At 45.7% G+C, this 20,326-nt stretch overlaps 1 protein-coding gene across 1 annotated transcript in view; it reads left to right on the top strand.

Annotated features, from left to right (window-relative positions):
• The window catches only part of STXBP2 (syntaxin binding protein 2), a 326,348-nt gene that overhangs the window by 217,501 nt on the left and 88,521 nt on the right, over positions 1–20,326 (top strand). The window contains exons 9-10 of the mRNA XM_078682512.1: positions 1,703–1,833; positions 13,181–13,288. Of these exons, the coding sequence (XP_078538638.1) occupies positions 1,703–1,833; positions 13,181–13,288 (239 nt within the window). The remainder of the gene's footprint in view (positions 1–1,702; positions 1,834–13,180; positions 13,289–20,326) is intronic.

Below are 20,326 nucleotides of genomic sequence, written 5' to 3'. Positions count from 1 at the left end.
TAGTGGTATCACTCCTCCCAGGTTCAGAATGGAGCACAAGCCAGAGGCAGTTGGTTGTTGGATGACCAGTAACTGCCTTAAATTAAACTCAGGCATGACTGAAGTCATCCTATTTGGGAATGATCTCAACCTGTGGACCCCTGAATGCTGGCCTGACTCCTTGGGGCCCCTCCCAGCACCTTCTAAGCAAGTGAAAAACTTGGGAGTGTACTTAGATGAGAAATTGGACATGAAAAGGCAAGTCAATGCCATCGTATCATCTACAATGTTCATTCTTAGGACTACGAAGAAAATCCTTCCGTTGCTGCCCAAGGAGAGTCGGCAGACGGTGGTTACGGCTCTGATTATGTCACGTCTGGACTATTGCAACAGTCTCTATTTAAATATGCAAGAGAGTCTGCTGCATAGACTCCAGATGCTGCAGAACACCGCCGCTAGGTTGCTTTCTGGCTTAGCAAAATTTGCCCCGATCTCCAATGAAATCCGCAGACTTCATTGGTTGTCAGTAAGGCAACGAGTTCAATTTAAATCCCTATGTCTAGTTTTTAAATCACTTCACAATCAAAGACCACGCTACCTCCAGGAACAATTTTAATGGTATACCCCGCCTAGACCGCTACGATCATCAGCTCAAAAGCTGGTCAAAGTTCCACTCGTGAAAATAGCTTGTTGGCGTGGGAAAAGCTTTGTGGTAGGAGCTGCAAAGGCGTGGAACAAGCTTCCTTTTTTTCAGGAAAATGATTAGGACCTGGCTGTTCTAGTCCCTTCCTCTGACTCTCCCCTCATCAGGATAGCAGTTAGCGCCAGGACACCCAAGGGTAACAGCCGCGCTTAATAAAATAATTAACATAACATAACAGTAGTTAACTCTTTGCACTACCACTCTAAAAGAAGAAATCTTTGTCATCACAAAGCTTCAAATGATTTGATCAATTAAAGCCAGTACCGGCTCCCAAGCATCCTTTACATTTTCAGATTACCCTTTACATTTGCAGATTAACTCTTAGCGCACATTTGCATTTCTTTCAGGCAAGCATGCCCCCTGGCAGGAAGGCTGTTTAGCTATCTGCTCAGCTTCTTGTTCACAGCACAGGATACTCCCTTAATGACACCCCAGGTCCCAGGACTGTAGTCTTTTCCAAAAAGTAGGGGAACTGTTTTTCATAAATCCTTTGTGTGCCAACAATAAAGCTGGGGAATGTGTGCCCCCTTTCCCATGACTCCACGGCCCCCCGGAGGCAATGCCCTACAGATTGAAGACTTCTACTCTAAAGCTAAATGGGTATACGTCACTCAGATGCAAAACTGATAGAAGTCAAGTGACCCATGCAAAAAGATCATGTGTAAATAAGATAGGTAATTGGTGCAGGTGACTTATGAAAATTAGCCACCCTTGCAACAAATGCAGCACGGACCAGGTGGTGGTTTAAAGTTGGCTCCAGTGTAACCGGAGAGCAGATCATTCTGGTGGTAGCGGTGAGGTTGCAAGGCTTCACAGGCCCTCTGGCGGTTCACATATTTAAAATTACTTGTATACCCTTACCATTGCAGTCTGCTCCCTGCGCCACAAGATTCCCATTGGTTCACATTGCCTTTAATCCCAGTAAGTGCATTGTTGTTGCTAGTGCTCATAACATGTTATCCTCTGTCTCTTAACCTTTGTACTATGCTTTGCTCAGTCTTCCTTGTTTTCTGTAATTAGGGCCCAGACAAAGCACGGTCTCAGCTCCTGATCATCGATCGTGGCTTTGATCCAGTGTCTCCACTTCTCCACGAACTGACTCTTCAAGCCATGGCCTATGACCTCTTGGACATCCAGCAGGACATATACCGGTAAGAAATGCTCATGAGGGGGTCGGGGAGATTGCAAATGTTGGAGCGATATTATGAATGATGTCATTAAAGATATCATGAGTGATGTAATATATGGAGTAATTACCAGTGCATGGCGAGGGCGCAAGTTATAGTTAACTTGGGGCACGAGATATAGTTCCTTGTGATAATTCTAACTTGTGAATTTCTGTGCTTTTTAGAGCTTAAAACATTACGTGGTTACTGAACATTTTACCTAACTATAACGTTACTTTAACCTTTGTTTTTTTCAATGGATTTCCAGTTTTTTTTTTTTACGTAAACTACTATTTTATTACCATCTGGAAATCCAAACCCCACTGTGATTTGCCTTGCGGCCAACCCCCACATGCAGCCAACTCCCTGTTGTGCACGCCATTTAGCCATATGCGATGGGAATAGGCCATAATGCCTGGCCCGTGGCCCCCGCCTCCCCCCCTCCCCCAAGGCAGCCAATCCAATGCTGCGCAGGGCCTTCAGCCGTGCGCTACTGGGGTTTGGCCACACGGCATAGCCTGCAGCCACCCCCCACATGCAGCCAACCCCAACTGTGTATGGCCTTTGGTCATGCCTGGCGGGTGACTAGCCACAGGGCCTGGCCAACCCCACCCCCCACATCCCGCCCCAAGGCAGCCAATGCCACGCTGCGCAGAGCCTTTGGCTGTGTATGGCAGGCGATTGGCCACGTGGCCCCTATCCCCTGGGACCCCATTCCCTGGGTACCAAATATAAATTAAAAGTGAGGGGGGCCCCCTCCTCGGCCCTTTATAAGCTCCGGTAACCCCACCCCACTGTGCCGTATGCTTTTTAAAAGGGGAGGAGTCTGTGCTCCCCTCTAATATAGAGACTTTCGGCCGTGGGGACCCCATCCGCTCAGCCATATATTTTTGAAAGGGGCAGCTGCCAATTCCCACCACCCCCCCACCCACCGTGCACTGCATGGGGTCTAGACTGCTATAGCGAATCCTACATCACACATGGCCTTCTGGCATGCCCAGCGTGTGGATGGTCACACAGGAACTCTCCGAATTCAAGTAGAGATACTGACTTTGTCAAAGTGTGACAACACCAAAATATTAAAAGTGAGCCTATTGACTTTATGAAGGGGTTAGTATAGCAAGATAGATAGATAAGATTTATCATCTTTTTTCAAGGGTTGGTGGTGCCCCTACCTATTCAAGGAGCACCACCAAGCAAAGAAAAAATAAGCTCTTGCATGGCATGGGGAGATCCTTCAAAGGATGTGTGAATATTAAGAGCAATTCCTACCACTCTTTGATTTGTTTTGTTAATTTACTTTGGCTGTCCTGATGCCTGCCTGGAACACCCACATATTTTTTTTTAAGGGAAGGGACACCTACTAACAACCCCGGGTGTACGCCAAGGGCCCCCGCAGCCCCATCCTGCACCATACTGGGTGCTGGTGGGAGCTTGCCCCTTTACATTTCTCCTGCCCGGGCAGGGGCATTTTTAAATTGCTCCCGCTGGGTGTGAACAAAGTAGAGTTCCCTGCTCAGGAGAGTGTTGGGTAGGGAATAGGGACAAGGAACCACAGTGTCCGGGGATGAGTTCCCCGGACCCTGTGTATTATCACTCCCCGGGGGTTGGGGTCCCTTGAGTGAATTCCTCCTCAGGAAGGGGGGCACGTTGCTCCCTTCCCCTTCTTGCAATGTTTTTGGCCCTGGGGCCCAGATGAGGCTTGGGGAGGGGTGCCAAAAGTTATAGTTGCCTTTAGTTACTAGATGTAGGAAGCTGGCTCTGTATACACTATACCAAGGTGAGGTATAGTGTACACAGAGTCCAGTGGAACCCCAAAGGTAGGCGTAGGTAAAGTTAGATAGAACCTTACTCTCTATATGTGGTAGTGTGGTTGAGCAGTAAGGCAGTATCAGAGGACAGTGTTAAGCATTTGCTGTACACACTTAGTCAGCAAATGATATCAATGATATGATGAAATTCTCGATCGTATTAAAACCTATGGCAATCTTCATGAACAAGTGGGCCATCTCATCCTCTTGTCCATGAAGCCTGCTGCTTCCCCCACTAATTATCCAACTATAGGCAACTCGACCGCTCTTCGGGTCTTGTATCTTAATACCCGCTCTTTGGTGAAGCACCAACTGGACATCTTCCTGTTGCTACTTTCTGACAAACCGGATGTTCTTCTGCTTTCTGAGAGTTGGCTCACACAGGATTCTATACCAGATATCTTAGCAGCACTCCCCTCTGACTACTATATCTTATCAGCCAAACGGCCTGTAGGGAAGATGGGAGGGGGAGTGGCTGCTATTAATCATAATAGCCATAGGTTTACCACATTGACCTCACTGGCTTTGCCAGAAGTTGAGAACATTGTCATCAATCTCGTTACTAACTCGGGATCTTTGGCTCTGGTGCTTATCTACCGTCCTTCCCAGTCCATGCCCTCCTTTCCCCTCCCTCTCAGTGAACAGTTCGCGAATCTAACCATGAACCATGCCAGAGTCCTACTTATTGGGGACCTGAATTATTGGTTCAATGATGTATGCGGGGGGCCTCAGTCGGCTGAACTCTCTGAACTGCTTTCCAACATCAACCTGGTCCAACAACTTACTGCCCCTACCCACATCAAGGGCCACATCTTGGACCAAATTTGGTCTTACAACATAGAACTCTCGCCACCTCCTATCTCTCCCTGTATATGGTTTGACCACCATCTGATCGAATTCACAGCCACCTTTAGTGGCAGGGCAAAGACTCCTAAGGTGGAGGGAGGCCTGACCAGAAAGTGGAGAACACTTGACACCCAAGAATTCATCAACACTCTAGCTAGTTCCCTCCCTACCGTTAATTCCAACTCTAATGTTGACTCCATGGAGAAAGATATCAATGACTGGCTACGGGCGGCCAGCAATATTCATGCTCCGTTTATTAAATTCTCTCGGGCCAGGCACTCTAAAGCCCATAAATGGTTCACCAGTGAACTGAAAACTCAAAAATTATTGCTTCGTCAGCTAGAGAGGAAATGGAGGCACCGTTATGCCAGCAAGGATAGACAGCTCTATCTGTCAGCTCATAGGGACTATAAGAAAGTCCTATTGACTGCTAAGGCGTTGTATTTCTCTACTAGGATTCTCACAGCCCCTAATAAATCCAGAGAAATTTTTAGGATTGTAAATGAACTCCGCAGTGATGACAGAATTTCTCCCTGTCAGGCCCCCACTCAAAAGCAGTGTAACTCGCTGAACGATTCTTCGTGGAAAAAATTGAAACAATCAGGGCCAGTATTCCCATTACCGTTCAGGCGAAGGCTCTAGATGACTATTCTAACAACTCCACGACTATGTACCAATTTACAGCTATATGTTCGGACACCTTACTGGAGTTAATGTCCCGAGTCAAGTCTGGCTCTCCTAAAGACTGCTGTCCTCCCTCTGTTTTGAGGGATACATTTGCGACCCTACCTCACAGTATTCTTCCTTTCCTTAATGAATCCCTGAGTAAGGGAGAAGTACCTAGAGCCTTCAAAAACGCCACATTAATCCCTCTCCTTAAGAAATCAGGAGCAGATCCCTCAAATCTTCTTTAATTATCGCCCTATCTCTCTCCTCCCTTTTTCTGCAAAAATCTTGGAGGCCCACGTGGCTAGGTGCCTTTTTAACCTCATTGAGAAAACTGATTACCTTAAGTCTAACCAAGCCGGATCCCGGCCGGCCCATTCCACAGAGTCAGTTATCCTGGAGGTGATGGATACCTTGAGGACCAATGTTGACTTGGGGAGCCACAAGCACTTGTGCTTCTGGATTTGTCAGCGGCATTCAACACGGCCCACCATAACATCTTGTTGAACCGTGTCGAACAAGCTGGTATCCGGGGTGCCGCCTTTAAGTGGATAAAGTCCTTTTTGATAGACAGAACCCAAGCAGTGCGTCTTGGGAACTATACTGCCCCTAATCTGTCCACTTCTTGCGGGGTTCCACAGGGCTCCTCCCTTTCTCCACTTTTCTTCAACCTTTACATCAGGCCTCTGATTCACTCACTTAAAGCCATGAGAACCACTGTCTTCAATTGTGCTGATGGCCTTCAGCTTGTCTTCCCTCTGGAGTCTCCCAATGCTGCCGTCGAATTCCAATCCACAATGCTTCACATCCAGCGTTGGATGGATCTGAATCAATTGAAGCTCAACCCAGGCAAGACAGAATTGGTGTTGCCTGGGAAGAGCTCCACGTGTTGGGGATCTCATTTTTGGCCAGGCGAATTAGGCCCACCCCCAGTCCCTTCCTTATCAGTGAAAAGTCTTGGGGTGACTATAGACTCAGATCTCTCACTGAGAGGACACGTGGGCGCCGTGGTCTCCACCAGCCTTTTCCAGTTGTGTAAAATTAGGAAAATCGCACATCTGCAGTCCCATCCAGCTCTGGTTCAGGTGCTTATAGCTTTGGTGCTCTCATGCCTTGATTTGTCTAATTCCCTGTATATTGGCCTCCAGGGCCTGTTCAACTGCCTCCAAATGATCCAGAATCAGGCGGCAAGACTGATCTACAAACAGCCGAGATAGCAATCGGCCAGGCCCCTTCTGTCTAAACTACACTGGCTGCCCATAGTACACCGCACCGCCTTTAAGACAGGCTGCATAGTTTTCAAAACACTCTACTGCAGGAGCCCAAAATTTCTTAATAGCCGGATCACCAAATATGCCCCTATGCGCAACCTTCGATCTTCTTACTACTCCTAGCATCAAACTAAAAAGGCAGGGTGGACGTAGGTTCTCCTATCTGGCACCCAGGCTTTGGAACTCATTTCCACTCTCAGTCAGGAATTGTGACAACTTACTGGGCTTCAGATAGGCCTTGAAAACATGGCTTTTCGGGCAACCCTATTAATCTGGTCCCTCGCAGTAACATTCATTCAATTAGCGCCATGAAACCTTTGGTGACCGTGCACTTTATAAACTCATCTTAACATAACATCACACAATCAAAGACTGAACTTCAGACCAATTGTTTTTGTATAAAAATATTCTTTTAGTTATTTTATTTTCTAGAACCAAGCAAGCCTGGCACAGGTAAGCAATATATTCTTTACAGTAATAATGCAGTTTGTAAGCAGTTTGGATTGCAATAGTAAAGGTACTTTGATTTGACTTGCAGTATTGTTTCGGAGAAATGCAATGATTTGTAAATACAGTACATAGACTTGAATGGGATTTTCAGTGAAATACCAGGTACATTACTTTTTGGAATACTTTTCTTACTTAGAGTTGTATGCCTGGATACTACTCTGGGACATTTCCTGCAAATAGGTAAGTAACATCGTTTTTGTCAAACAGTGTAATTTTCAAGAATTTCTTTAGGTTTTCAAACTCCACACTTAGAAACTTTTCCAAGAAAAACAGTCAATGTTATCCTATGGAGGAAAATATGGTTATCGGTTTTGAGGTGAGTATTTGGTAATGGGAGTTGAGGTTCTGGGGGTAGACTCAGGGGTCCCCCAGGGTCAGTGATGCACTCTTGTTACACCCTCAGTGGTACTAGGGTGGCCTGGTCCAGAGTGTTGAGGCCCAATGTTATCCAATGGGGGATAGGGGCCTCCGGTTGGTGGCTGCTGACTAGCAGGCCAATTGGTTGTGGGAAGCCAAGCTCCTGGTGTTAGGCTCAGGGCAAAGGGGGATCCGGTTTAGCACCCAAAGTGCACCCGCAGGGGCGGCTGGGTGCAGGGTGCTGTTTTGTCGTTGGGTGCCCTGTTTTTTCAATGGGGATTTTCGGTTTTGGTTTTTAGCTGCAAGTTCAGTCCAGGAAGACGTCCGGGAAGAACCAATAGCTGGGCAGGTAAGTTGGAGGGCTCGGGACTTAGGTGCACCTCGGGTTCTTTTCTCCAGGGCGGCTGGATACAGGGGTGTCTTTGGAGGTCCGATTTCACTTTATCAGGCCACTCGCGGTTGGGGGGGGTCTCCGTGCAGAGGCGGCAGGCGACGTCAGGGAGTCCTGGAGGGATCAACCCACGGTGGACTCGGACTCTGGAGCGCTGGGGGACCTGGCTGGGACTGGTGGGGCACTCTAACTCGGGCCATAGCCGACGGGATGCAGTGGTAGTTCCAGGCGTCTGGTTTCTTTGTCCTCAGCAGGCTAAGAGTCTGTTTTCAGAGTTTCTTTTGAACAGGGCTGCTGTTTGCAGGAGATATGGTCTTTGCTGAAGGCAGTCAGTCTGCCAAGGGGTTCGGGAGGTCGCTGGCTGCAGGACAAGACGATTGTTGGTGCAGGATCTCCATAAACTGCAGACGGGCCGTTAGGGCTGGGGTCAAGTCAGTTGTTCTTTGCAGTCTCCTCTGCTGGGCGTCTTCTTTCGTCGTTTTTCTTCTTAGGGTGCAGGAATCTGCCTTCTTGGTCCATGGCTGCCTCCTAAATACTGTATTTAAGGGGGCGTTTTAGGGGTCTCGAGGTCAGTAGGTAGTGGTCTACTGACCTTAGGGTGACTAGACCCTTGGTGTGCTCACCCCATGTGGGGAAGTGAGCACAATCCCTAATCCTTAATGGGGAGTGCCTGCCATCTGCAAGATGGCGGGCACTGAAGAGAGGGCTTCACCTCGCCTCCCCCACCTGAGGGGTGTGATTGGCAGAGGTGGCACACCATCTGGGCTGGCTTGTTTTTCCCGCCTGTCTTCCCACCGAAAAGGAGAAGTGACGGGAAGGGGGCCTGCTCCAGATAGCAGGAGAGGTTGGGGTCGCATTACAAAGGCTGCCAGGCCTTTGAAGCTCCCCTGCCTCAGATGACTCTTCCTGGCCTTGGGGAGGTGTGAACACCTCCGCCCAGGAAAAGCTTTGTTTCTGGGCTCAGAGAGCGAAGGCTCCTAGCTTAGGGGTCCAGAAACATCTCTTGTGATGGCAGGCTGGTGTGTACCATTCAGGGCACCCACCAGAGGCTGGTCAGTGTGCATTTTTCATTAAATCCTACACTGGCATCAGTGTGGGTTTAATGTGCTGAGAAGTTTGATACCAAACTTTTCAGTTTAGCAATTAAGGTGCTGTGGAGGTCGTAATGACAAGCTCCCAGCACCATGTACTTCTAATGGCAGCACTGCACTTACACTGTCTAAGAATGGACTTAGACACTGTAGGGGTACAGGGCTCATGCGCCTGTACCCTCACCACTGGTATAGGGCACCCAGCTAGAGGGGTGACTGATCTATGCCAGGGCAATGGGTTGTAGGCATGGCACACAGGGATGTGTGCCATGTTGACTCTTCACTTTGTTCTGCACCAAAACATCGCAGCCTGCAAAAGGAGTATGTATGTATGTGTGTGTGTGTATGCGTGTTAGTAAGTGTGTGTGTGTGTGTGTGTGTGTGTGTGTGTGTGTGTGTGTGTGTGTGTGTGTACAGGGCCTCTAGGGTGGCACAGTTAGTGCTGCAGCCCTTAGAGGCCTTCCCTGGTCACAGTGCCCTGGGAACCTGTGGTACCATTTACCAGGGACTGACCAGTGGCTAGAGAGTGCCAATTGGGTGTACAAGGTACAATTTTGGGGAAAGAACACAGACCCTGGGAACCCACTTTCCTACACTAGAGATAACTCTAACTGGTGAATTTTGGTGGTTTTTTTTTTACATTAAAATGTCACTGAAATTTTCACCTAACCATAACGTCGCCTTATCGTTTTGTTTATTTCAGTGAAAATCTTTATTTTTTTTACTTTATTTTTTTATTTATTTAGTTTGTTGCTTGACCAAGGCTCACACCCCAGTCAATCAACAATCTCATTCCCTCGCAGGGTGAACCACAAACATTCACTAAATGAACTTGTGCCTAATCCTGGGTAGGTTGGCACTATAAGCAGTCAGACTTAACTTGAAGGCAATATGTAAAATATTTATGCAGCATCCAAACAGTAATAACATCAAAAAACAACACAAGACCAATCCCAAAACAATTTAGAAAAATAGAGTAAAATGTAATAAATTATTTGACACCAATACGACAAAAATGTAGTCCGTAGAACCGGAGTTATGAATTTGTAAAGTATACATGAAATCTAGCACCTAAAGGACCAAAGCGCCAGCCACATACATCTGGTTGCGCTAGACCAAGTCGAACTCCAAAGTTAAGGCCAACCGTGATGGAGCAAGGTGCGGGTACAAGAAGTGAATTGGGCCAGTCAGCACTTGCCTTCGGACTTAAAAACATTTTGAACAAAAAGTATCTGAAAAGGTAGAAGTTAGGCGGTGCAAGGCTGCAAGATTGTCTGAGGAGGGAATGTCATTGTAGAATGGCTGTAGAGCTAAAACGCAGTGAAGATGTTTATCTTCGCACTTCGCTGTCGAAAACCTCCACCGTGATGAAGCAGAAGACTGTAGCCGAAGACAGTTCCACACGGTCGGATACCCCTTTGGCAAAGGACTTATGAAATGGATTTGCTGCTGCAGAGAAGCAGTTCAGTCAATCCGACCAGCAAAGCACTTCGGGTGGATAGGCGAGCAGGTTGGTCCCAGTCTCCTCCTGGTTCCCAAAGCACCTTCAGGCCACATTTTGTCCAAGTCCTCAGTTTTGGAAAATAGCAATCTGGGCACCTTTACCACCACAACCAAGGGTCCAAGAGTAGCTGAAGATCTCTTAGGGGTTCAGTACTCACTCAGGCTGGGTCCAGGTGCGGGTTTAAGATAGTGGGAGCCTGTTATGTCCCTCTGGCTCAAAACAGGAGAACAGCAAGCTAGCCACTTCTATCAGTCCTGGGTGCAGGCAGTGATGTAGGGCTCAGCAGCAGGGCTGGCCTCTCGAGGTTCAAGACAGGCTCCAGGCAGCAGAGCAGCCCTTCAAGGTGCAGCAGCAGTCTGGAAGAGTGCACAGCAGGTCACAGTAGCAGACAGTCCTCTTGGAATCCTTCGGTGGGATTATTTAACTAAAGAGTGGGTCTGAAGGTCCTATTTGTATACCTGGGTGCCTTGCTTCTAGAAGGTGTGAGAAGGTTCTAGAAAGGTTACTTGTAGTGCACAGAGTTTCCTGCTTCCCCTGCCCTGCCTATTGTGAGGAGACCGGACACAGCCTATTCAGGTGCAAGTGGGGCTATGCTCAGCTCTGTCTGCTCACCTGATCCTGTCAGTAATGGCCCATTGAGTCAAAGCTAATCCCACTATTGTGTGACTGTCTGGGAGGAATTCACATAGCCTAGATGTCAGCTACACCCAGTCATGTGACCCAAGACAGGCTGCAGGCACAAAGGGCTAATGGCACGAAAATGCCTACTTTCTAAAAGTGATATTTCCAAAATTGTAATGAAAAAACTGACTTTACCTTTAAAGAGGGTTTATCATTACAATTTCCTAGTACCAAACATGATATATTACCTCCTCTAAAATAGGAGTTGCAGCTAAGTAAATGTATTAAGGAATCCACAATGTTATCCTTAGGAAGTGGTAGGACTCACGGTAGTGAAAAACAAATTTGGGAGTTTTTCACTACCAGCACATGTGAAACTTACAAGTGCGTGTCCTACCTATAAATTATGGGCCACCTAGGGCCCACCTTAGGGGTGAGCTATATGTAATAAAATAGGAGTTCAAGGCTTGGCAAGGGGTTTTAAATGCCAAGTTGACATTGCAGTGTGACACTACATTCGGGCTGCAATGGCATGCCACGGACAAGTTTTAGAATTCTACTTAGGTGGGTGGCATAATAAGTGCTACAGGCCCACTGGTAGCATTTAATTTACAGCGCTTGGGTATAAGGTATACCACTCTACAAGGGACCTACAAGTAAATTAAATATGCCAATTAGGTATATGTTGATCAAACTATGTTTAGAGGGGTGAGCACAAGCACTTCAGCACTGCCTGGTTAACAGTAATAAAGTGCAGAGTCCTAAGGCCAACAAAACGAATTCAGAAAAAAAAGTGGAGGTTAAAGGCAAAAGGTATGGGGTTACCCTGCAGAGAGGGATATATATATAAACAGCTTCCAAACACCAGCCAGCTGCACACGTGAGCGGGTGCACACACAACGGGGGTGTACCCGTTTAATTATTCCAAGCTACGAACATCCCAGGATCCTTAGTCCATAAAGAAAGTAGCACACGCAGGGGGTAGTTCCACAAAAAGATTTATTACGGGAACTGACAGCAACGACGCGTTTCGCCTTAGGGCTTTTTCAAATTGTGCAGACGTGCGCCTCGGCTCTCTGCACAATTTGAAAAAGCCCTAAGGCGAAACGCGTCGTTGCTGTCAGTTCCCGTAATAAATCTTTTTGTGGAACTACCCCCTGCGTGTGCTACTTTCTTTATGGACTAAGGATCCTGGGATGTTCGTAGCTTGGATATATATATATATATATATATATATATATATATATATCATCTTGTCTCATAATACAGGTTATTGGCAGTCTCTCCCAGTCATTGATGGATTTGTTGATGTGCATCAGTAGAATCCTACGCCTTTGTTCCAGCCTTAAGATCCTTATTATTAAGGGTTTCTCTTTCTTACCTAAATTGCTTGTTTTTTGGTACACAGAGCTTAATTTTGTCTTGCACTAAAGTTTGTGCTATCATTGTTTGCTTCATTAATTCAGGTCCTAATGGGTAGTTCTTTACTTCTATCGAAGTTGTGCAGAGCTCACAGATTTTTCACATTGTGAGGTCGCAATTTTTGTGATCAATTTTGCCCTCTGCCAAAATTATCATTAAAAAAAAAAAGAAGAAATTTGTGTGAGAAACTTCTATGTGTTCAAAAACATTTGTCGTGGAGTTTTTCTTGTACAACACCTGCTTTTATTAATTGTTCAGCTATTTTTTTTAAGCTAGGTAAGGTTCATAAGTTCAGGATGTTTGCTAAGTTTTAAAATAAGATCACGCAGTTAGTGGTTGCTAGGTTTAGCAATATTGCACACCCGAAAGTTATATCTGTTTGTCCAGTTAAAGACTTTACCTGCTTGTTCTCAATTTTTAGTACACTTAAAAAAAGAAAAGCATTCACGAAAGTCAATAGCTCTTGCCTATGGGAGAGCTATTGACTTCCAGTCGGGTGGGGGTGGACAACGGTAGGGCGGGTGGAAGGGAACGGGACAGTAAAAAAATGCTATGAAGCGGCTAGTGCTGGCCGTGTCATATTGCTTTTTTTCCTTATTGCCCTTGGGGACGAGAGTAATCAGCAATAGGGACAACACGGATATGGAGGGGAATAAGTAACACTATCACCACCCGAAAATGAGTATCTAGGATTTTAATCTGTAGCAGAGTCATTGTTGTTTTCTCCCATGTCCTCTCCTACTCCTTGTATCTTGGCTGAACGTTCAAGACTGACCTAGTCACAGCGCCACTGATCATTGGTTATGCTTGATGCTGTGCCTGACCTTCATTTCCTTTCACAGGTATGACACGACAGGCATTAGTGACAACCGGGAGAAGCAGGTGCTTCTAGATGAAGATGACGACCTGTGGGTTCAGCTGCGCCACATGCACATTGCAGATGTCTCCAAGTGAGTACAGCATGAAGACAACTCACATATTTATTTCAGCTTCTAGTAGAACTTCATCAAATCTCACAATCTCTTGTACCACTCTAACATATGTGCAATTCCTCCAATCTGTCTGTAACACTCACAAGCACACAAATTGCTGCTACTACATCCCTTCTCCTTCCTCGTGCACCAAGTCAAAAATCACCGTGATGTGCTGCAGAGGTTTGTTTGTCTTTGACTGAAAGAAAACATATTGCTGTACTAAACTTTTCTACACCTGTCAGAACTGCCCCACACTATATATATATATATATATATATATATAAGTGTGCGCAGATAATAATGCTTCCAAAATACAGTGTCAACGTTCTTCTGACATGCCTTGATTTTACACTGAGAAAGCAAAACTGGTTATGGACTCCCAACAGTAAGGCCAAGCCACTGACCTAGTAATAAACAAAACAATTGCCAATACTGTTATCCTGAATATCTCTTATTCGTCACAGCACATTGGAATGAAACCAAACGTGGGTTCAAAGACGAGTAGTTCAGTCTGAATAAATCATAATTTAATTTTTTCACTTGAAATGCATTTGTCAATTATTTAATGAAACTTATACAAATTTTGGGATCCCTACGATCAAAGACATTATATACAAGAAACAATCACTAAAAATGTACATATTCCAAAATATTATCAAACATTCATTATTCCCAATCAATCCACACATTCCACATTCAACAGGTCACTCTCACACTCATGAAAAACAATTATCTATTTACATTTAACATTCATATCTCAATGTGCATAACACCATAGACAAGACTTTTATGTATTTATATTATCAAACAAAAATGAAAAATTGTTCTGAGTTCTTATGGCGTAAAAACTAGCGGTCTACGCGTTTCGAACTCCAAGTGGGTTTGGAGTTTTCATCAGGACCTCATAACTGTGGATGATATCCTAGTCACTTTGGCCAGGGACACCGAAGTAGAGGGTCCGGTGCCAGATCAGACTGACCCACTAACTCACATCATACAAAAAACAAAAAAACCTTTCTTCCAACCGAAAATCTACTCCAAATTTGCCTTTGTAAAAGACGCTGGGGCAGTGCTAAACCACAAGAGCACCACGCAGAAGGGCCTTCCTTCCCCTCTGCACCCGGAGATAATTGTCTTGACAAAACATGATGGCATAGAACTAGGAAAAAACTCTACATCGGTATCGACATTGGCAACTCACCTGGACAATGAAAGCCCAGCACAGTCCCACCAGGACTCTACGTTTAAACCAACTGCAGCAGCAAACATCGTCGAATGCACGGAGAATGACGGAGCAAAACCCACGCGGCAAATCAATTCATCAGAGGCTGACAGGGATGTGAGTGCAAAAAGAGGCCTTGGAGCTGGCGAGCACGACGCCCAAGGCAAAGAGATATCTCTCTATGAGCACTTAAAACAACTTTCACCACAAAATCAATCACACCACTCCACACCAGTCAAAAAATCGGAGTTGGTGCCCTTTGAGCAAGCCCTGGAGCAAATTACCTCACCTCGACACAGCCTCCGTGGCACAAGCCGGACTGAGCAGGCCTCACTAACTAGTGCAACCAGCGATGTTTTGAAACCAAATACCCTAACTCAAGCTAGGCTCTCAGACTCAATCCCAATCCTGCACTTGGGTCCAGCAGCTACAAACAAGCCAACCTCAACACGCCATCCCCTATCAAATAGACAAGAGAGCGTCAACACAACCAGTGAGCAAGAAAATGGGGGGGGCTGGACCCACCATCAATACACAGAGCAAACTTTAATTGCAAATACAAATGTAAATTGGCAACAAACCAAAATTGTTTCTCCCGAGAACAATGCCGTCAACAAACCGCAGGCTCGGTCGCCGGGGGCACTTGGAACCAACTCATTCTCCCTGACAACTGAAGAATGGGAGAAAATGGTGGATACATACTCTCAGGGAAAAGGGGCTATACCGCCTCAAAACATAGAAAGCAATCCCGATTACTTACCAAAGGTTCAAAAGACAGAAGAGAGCGGTCTCTGGGCGTCACTTCTAAATACCATGAATCTCGTGACAAAAGCAATGGAATACCATTCGGACAAAATGGACATCCAACTAAACCTGCTCTCCCGCTTAACCACTCATGTCATTAATATTGACACTAAGTTATTAGATTTGAATGAGCTGATCAAAAGAGTTCAATCACAAACCACAATCAGTCCACCTAGCTACACATGTTATTCTATTATCTATAAACTATCTACCTTACCAGACGTAATGAGTGAACTTTTAACAGACTTCAAGTCCGTAAACAACTTACAAAGAGAAGCGTGGGTAACAGCAAGCGACGAGAGAAAAAATCCAGACTTTGAAGCAAGGAAAAAAACAGAGGTCGTGACCACTCTCAACTCAAGTATGGTCCTAAATAAATCAAATGGCCAACCCAAGGACTCGAATGAACTGAGACTTCAACAAGCAGGATGCCCACCCGCCCATTGACATGAAGAACACCAGCAGGTCAAGACTAGAGAACCACCAACAATCGTCGAAAGCAAGGATCAACCGGGTGACAGACAACTGACGGCTAAACAAAGAAGGAAAATGAAGAGAAAAGGGAGAAACAAGATAGGCTCCATTAAAACCTATTTCCTAGAAGTAAACCAATCTTTGACAGAACTAGAGGAGGATCAAGGAAGCATGAAGGACGATATAAGCCCCAGGGCTGGGGAGAATACCCTGCCCGCTCCCGCTCTCATAGGTCCAGAGGCAACCTCTCCAAAGAGCAAGTATACAGAAGCACAGACCATAAAGGGGTCAGATTAAGAAGGTCGAAAATGCGATGACTCGGGGGCGACGAATAAAAGTGCAAAATTCCCCTTACTTCCCCAGATGGTGGGTCCACTATCAGCTCACAATTTGGTCGTCCAACCAATTGGAGGCACTAACCCCTGGAATCCTGCTACCTGTATCTTTTCAACAGTCAGTAAAAAAGAACCCAATATAAAGTTTGACACGGAATCACTGATCCGGAGAGCACAAGTCTCCGGACCAGTCAAAAACATAGCCCTCATGATAAAAACTGGACCATCGCCGGAGAACAACAAATATGATCCCTGCGATTTAACAGCTGATTTGGGCCCATCAACTGAGAGAGCTCAGGGTTTACAAGCCCAGGGAGAGCAGGGTTCACAAGCCTATGATAGACATCAAAGTATGGAAGGTGCAATAAACCATGAACAACTACAGAAGGCTATCACCGACGAGGAGTATAAAACAATACTCTTCATTCCTGACTATAGATCTAAAGGCCGTGAGGATATTCTAAACCGAAGCAACATCCTTCGAGTGTTGAACTCGATTGCATCCTTAAGCACGCTTGCTACCCAAAACTTGGAAACTGTTGAATTTACCACTATCAAACATCTATCTGAGCAGGAAATAAAAACAATCTGGAACACAGGAGAACTGGGGAAGAAAATCCTAAAGGAAGAAAACCAACTAAAAGTATGGGGGATTCTAATTAAACCATACCTCAACCCGGGATATCCGGTTCCACTACTCCGCAATCTCCAAGAAAAGGTTAATTCAACCACGAGCAAACGCCAGCGAGACATACTCAAAAAATCTATATTGAGAGGAGCACGCGGAAGCTCAGCTGAACGAAAGACCGGAGCACCTCCTCCGGGAAAAAAACAGGATCCCGTATCAAGAATGGGACTTGATTGCAAAAACAATCAACATCAGACCGTCCGGCCAATGACAATTTGACGAGAGAAATAGTGGTATCCCAAACACGTTACTAAAACTGTGTTCCTGGAACATAAACGGATTAGGATCAAAAACGCGACATAAAGATCTACTGTCATACTTCCAGCAGTATGATCTAATTTTGTTACAGGAAACCTGGTTAGCAGAACCATTTCATCTTCAAGGCTATAAAACATTTCACCTCCCAGCAAGGAGAATTTCAAAATTTGGCCACGAGAAAGGTGGCTTAATGATATTCACCTCGATACAAACAATAAATAATGCAAAAGAACTTCTCAATAAAAACACTTCGGGGATTGAAAACGGGATCATTGCAGTCCAGTTGGAAATAAAAATATCGGGAACCATTAGGCAGGAACTAACCCTGGTTAACATCTAGCTGCACCCAAAAGGCAAAAAAAGTGGGGCTAAACACCTGGTGACAGAATTGACTAAATTAATAACAGAAGCGGAAAACTCGAACCTTATTGTCTCAGGACACTTTAATATGTTCCTTTCGAAGTCACCCGGTAAGAATCCGCCAATGGAAGACCATCTGCTGACCAGGGGGATCCCCACACTGGAAGTGTGTTCATGGGGCAGTTTGACAAACCTATCAAAAAGATTAATGGAAGACTTATCAAACATGGGCCTGATTTCGATAAACGGCCGATCGCCGGGGGACAGACCACAAGCGGCAACTTTTCACAACACTTCCGCCAGCTCGGCGATCGACTACACCTTCCTATCTTTTTCAATGTTCACATTAGTTCAAGCCTTTAAAATAGGCACACTCGACTGCAGCGACCATCTCCCGCAAGAACTGACACTGAGGGCACAAGGGACAGCTCTAACATTTCCCACCAATGGCCCAAAGCTATTGACCACAACAAAATGTAAAAGAATCAAGTGCAATATCATTGACCCGGAGCGACTAGCAAAAGAAGCGAAGCTGTGCTGGGAAAGTGTTGCAGATTTGAATGTTGGTAACATTACTGCCTGGGAGTCCTTCTTGAAAACCTTCGGCCTTTTGAATGCCAAGCCCAACTTCTCTCTCGAAAATGACGTACGGACAGGCCAAAAAACATCCACCCGTACCAGTAGCGACTCAAAAATACAACCTCAGACTCTTCTATCCTCCAATTTAAGGGTAATAAAAACGGCCATAAACAGAACACTCCGCGAGCTGCGTAAAGCTAGGAGTGATACCAACCTAGTGACCAAACTGAGATCATTAAAGTGCCAAAAGAACAAAATCCTGTGGCGAATCAAGCAGGAGTCCATTGAACAAACTTGGGCCAAACTGCTGTATGATTAAAAAAATAACAGCGCAAGATTCTGGAAAACTATCAACAAAATAGAGAATCCGAACGCCCACGGCGTGAACTCCTACATCACTGAGGACACGTGGGCAGATTTTCTGTTTAAACACTTCAATGACGAAGGCCAATACAAAAATCAACAAAGCCCTAAATTTTACCAAGAGAACCTGATGGCTCCAAAGCCTCTAGTCGAAGAGTCCAACTTTCCAGGCTCAACCGCCCAGTTGAAGGGTCGAATCGCGAAAGGTCGGAAGGAGGGAGCTCCCGGCCCAAATGGAATTCCTCCCATCCTCTATAAGCAAGATCCAACTTACTGGGCCGAACAATTGCTCCCCCTTTATGTGGAAACCTGGAGGACCGAACAAAACCCATCCTCCTGGAGGGGTTCAATAATTGCCCCAATCTACAAAAAGGGCAACAAGAACGAGGCAAAGAATTATAGGCTCATAGCCCTTATAGATATAGACGCTAAATACTTCTCTGGGCTTCTCTTGGAAGAACTAACAGCATGGGCGTCACGCAAAAAATTGATCCCCATCAATCAGACCGGATTTCAAAAAAATCTAGGGACCACGACAAACATCTTAGCCCTTTCCCTGCTGACAGATACCACTATCAAACAGAAAAAGCCACTATATGTGTGTTACATCGATTTTTCAGCTGCATTTGACAGCGTTGACAGAGGAAAACTATGGGCAAAACTCTCAAGGTGGGGAGTGGACCCCAAATTGCTAAAACTACTGATGTTACTACATACAGATACCTGGATCCAAGTAAAACTGGGGGCTGGCAACCGTCTGTCCAAAGAAATACCAACTACTAAAGGGTTGAAACAGGGGTGCGTTCTCGCACCGACCCTGTTCAACCTTTTTATGTCCGACCTCTCCAAAGATCTGGATAACTGCAACCACCATGCCCCAAAGCTAGGGGGTTTTACGCTGTCCAACCTGCTATAAGCAGACGACTTGATACTAATCAGTCAAACACCAGTAGGCCTGCAACACCTTATCAACACCACAAGCAAATTTGCCGGAAAGAACGGGTTATGCGTAAACACAGAAAAATCGAAGGTGATGGCACTAAATCAAAAATCAAAAAAGCAAGTATTCCAATGGTTTCTTCAGGACAACATAATGGAAATAGTTCAAGAATACAAGTATTTGGGCATCATTTTTTATTCAAACGGCTCCTTCAAGCGACAAGAAACAGCAATAAGGAACAGAGGGATTTCACTGGCCATTGCATTAAAAAGCAACAAAAACAAAATAACGGGCCCAAGCTTAACTCCCTTGCTAGACTTATTTCGTGCGAAATTGCTGCAGTCGATAACATATGGCATTGAATGTATGAGAGGGAAGGATGAGATCATCTTCGACAACGTGGTCAGCAAAACATTGCGAATACTATTCACGCTCCCTCCATACACCTCCCCAGCACAGCTAAGGCTCGAGTTTGGCCTACATAAGCAGCAAATTGCACGTCAAGGCGCATACATAAAATGCTGGCACAAAGTAAAGAACGCTGAAACAGACTCCCTGAATGCTCATCTCTGGAAAGAGATGGAAACAAACAAGCTCTCCCCCGCAATGGTGTACCTCCAAGCAGCCATTAACTCCCTTGTGCTAAAAGATCTTTGGGTCTCGAGTTGTACACACAATTGCTTCAAGCGCCTTGTCAACAAATCTGTGAGAACAATCTTGTTGGAAGAGGACAAAGCAGCACTAACCAAGAGGTCCCATGGGTGGTCTGTGATCCAAGGCTACACCAGCGCCTCACCACAGCCATATCTCAGCACCGGCTTTTCAAGGAAGGCGAAGGAAGACTTTTTACGGTTGAGGATGGGGGTAATACCATCCAAAGTACATCTCCCCCCTTGGATGCGACTGGACTGTAATCCTAAGTGTAGGCTCTGTGATAACGCAAAGGAGGACGTCCTGCACCTGCTGTGTAGCTGTAAAGCTCTAGATAGTG

Source organism: Lissotriton helveticus, chromosome 1_1, assembly GCF_964261635.1.
Source record: "Lissotriton helveticus chromosome 1_1, aLisHel1.1, whole genome shotgun sequence".
NCBI lineage: Eukaryota > Metazoa > Chordata > Amphibia > Caudata > Salamandridae > Lissotriton > Lissotriton helveticus.
This window is presented reverse-complemented; position numbering and strand designations above follow the sequence as displayed.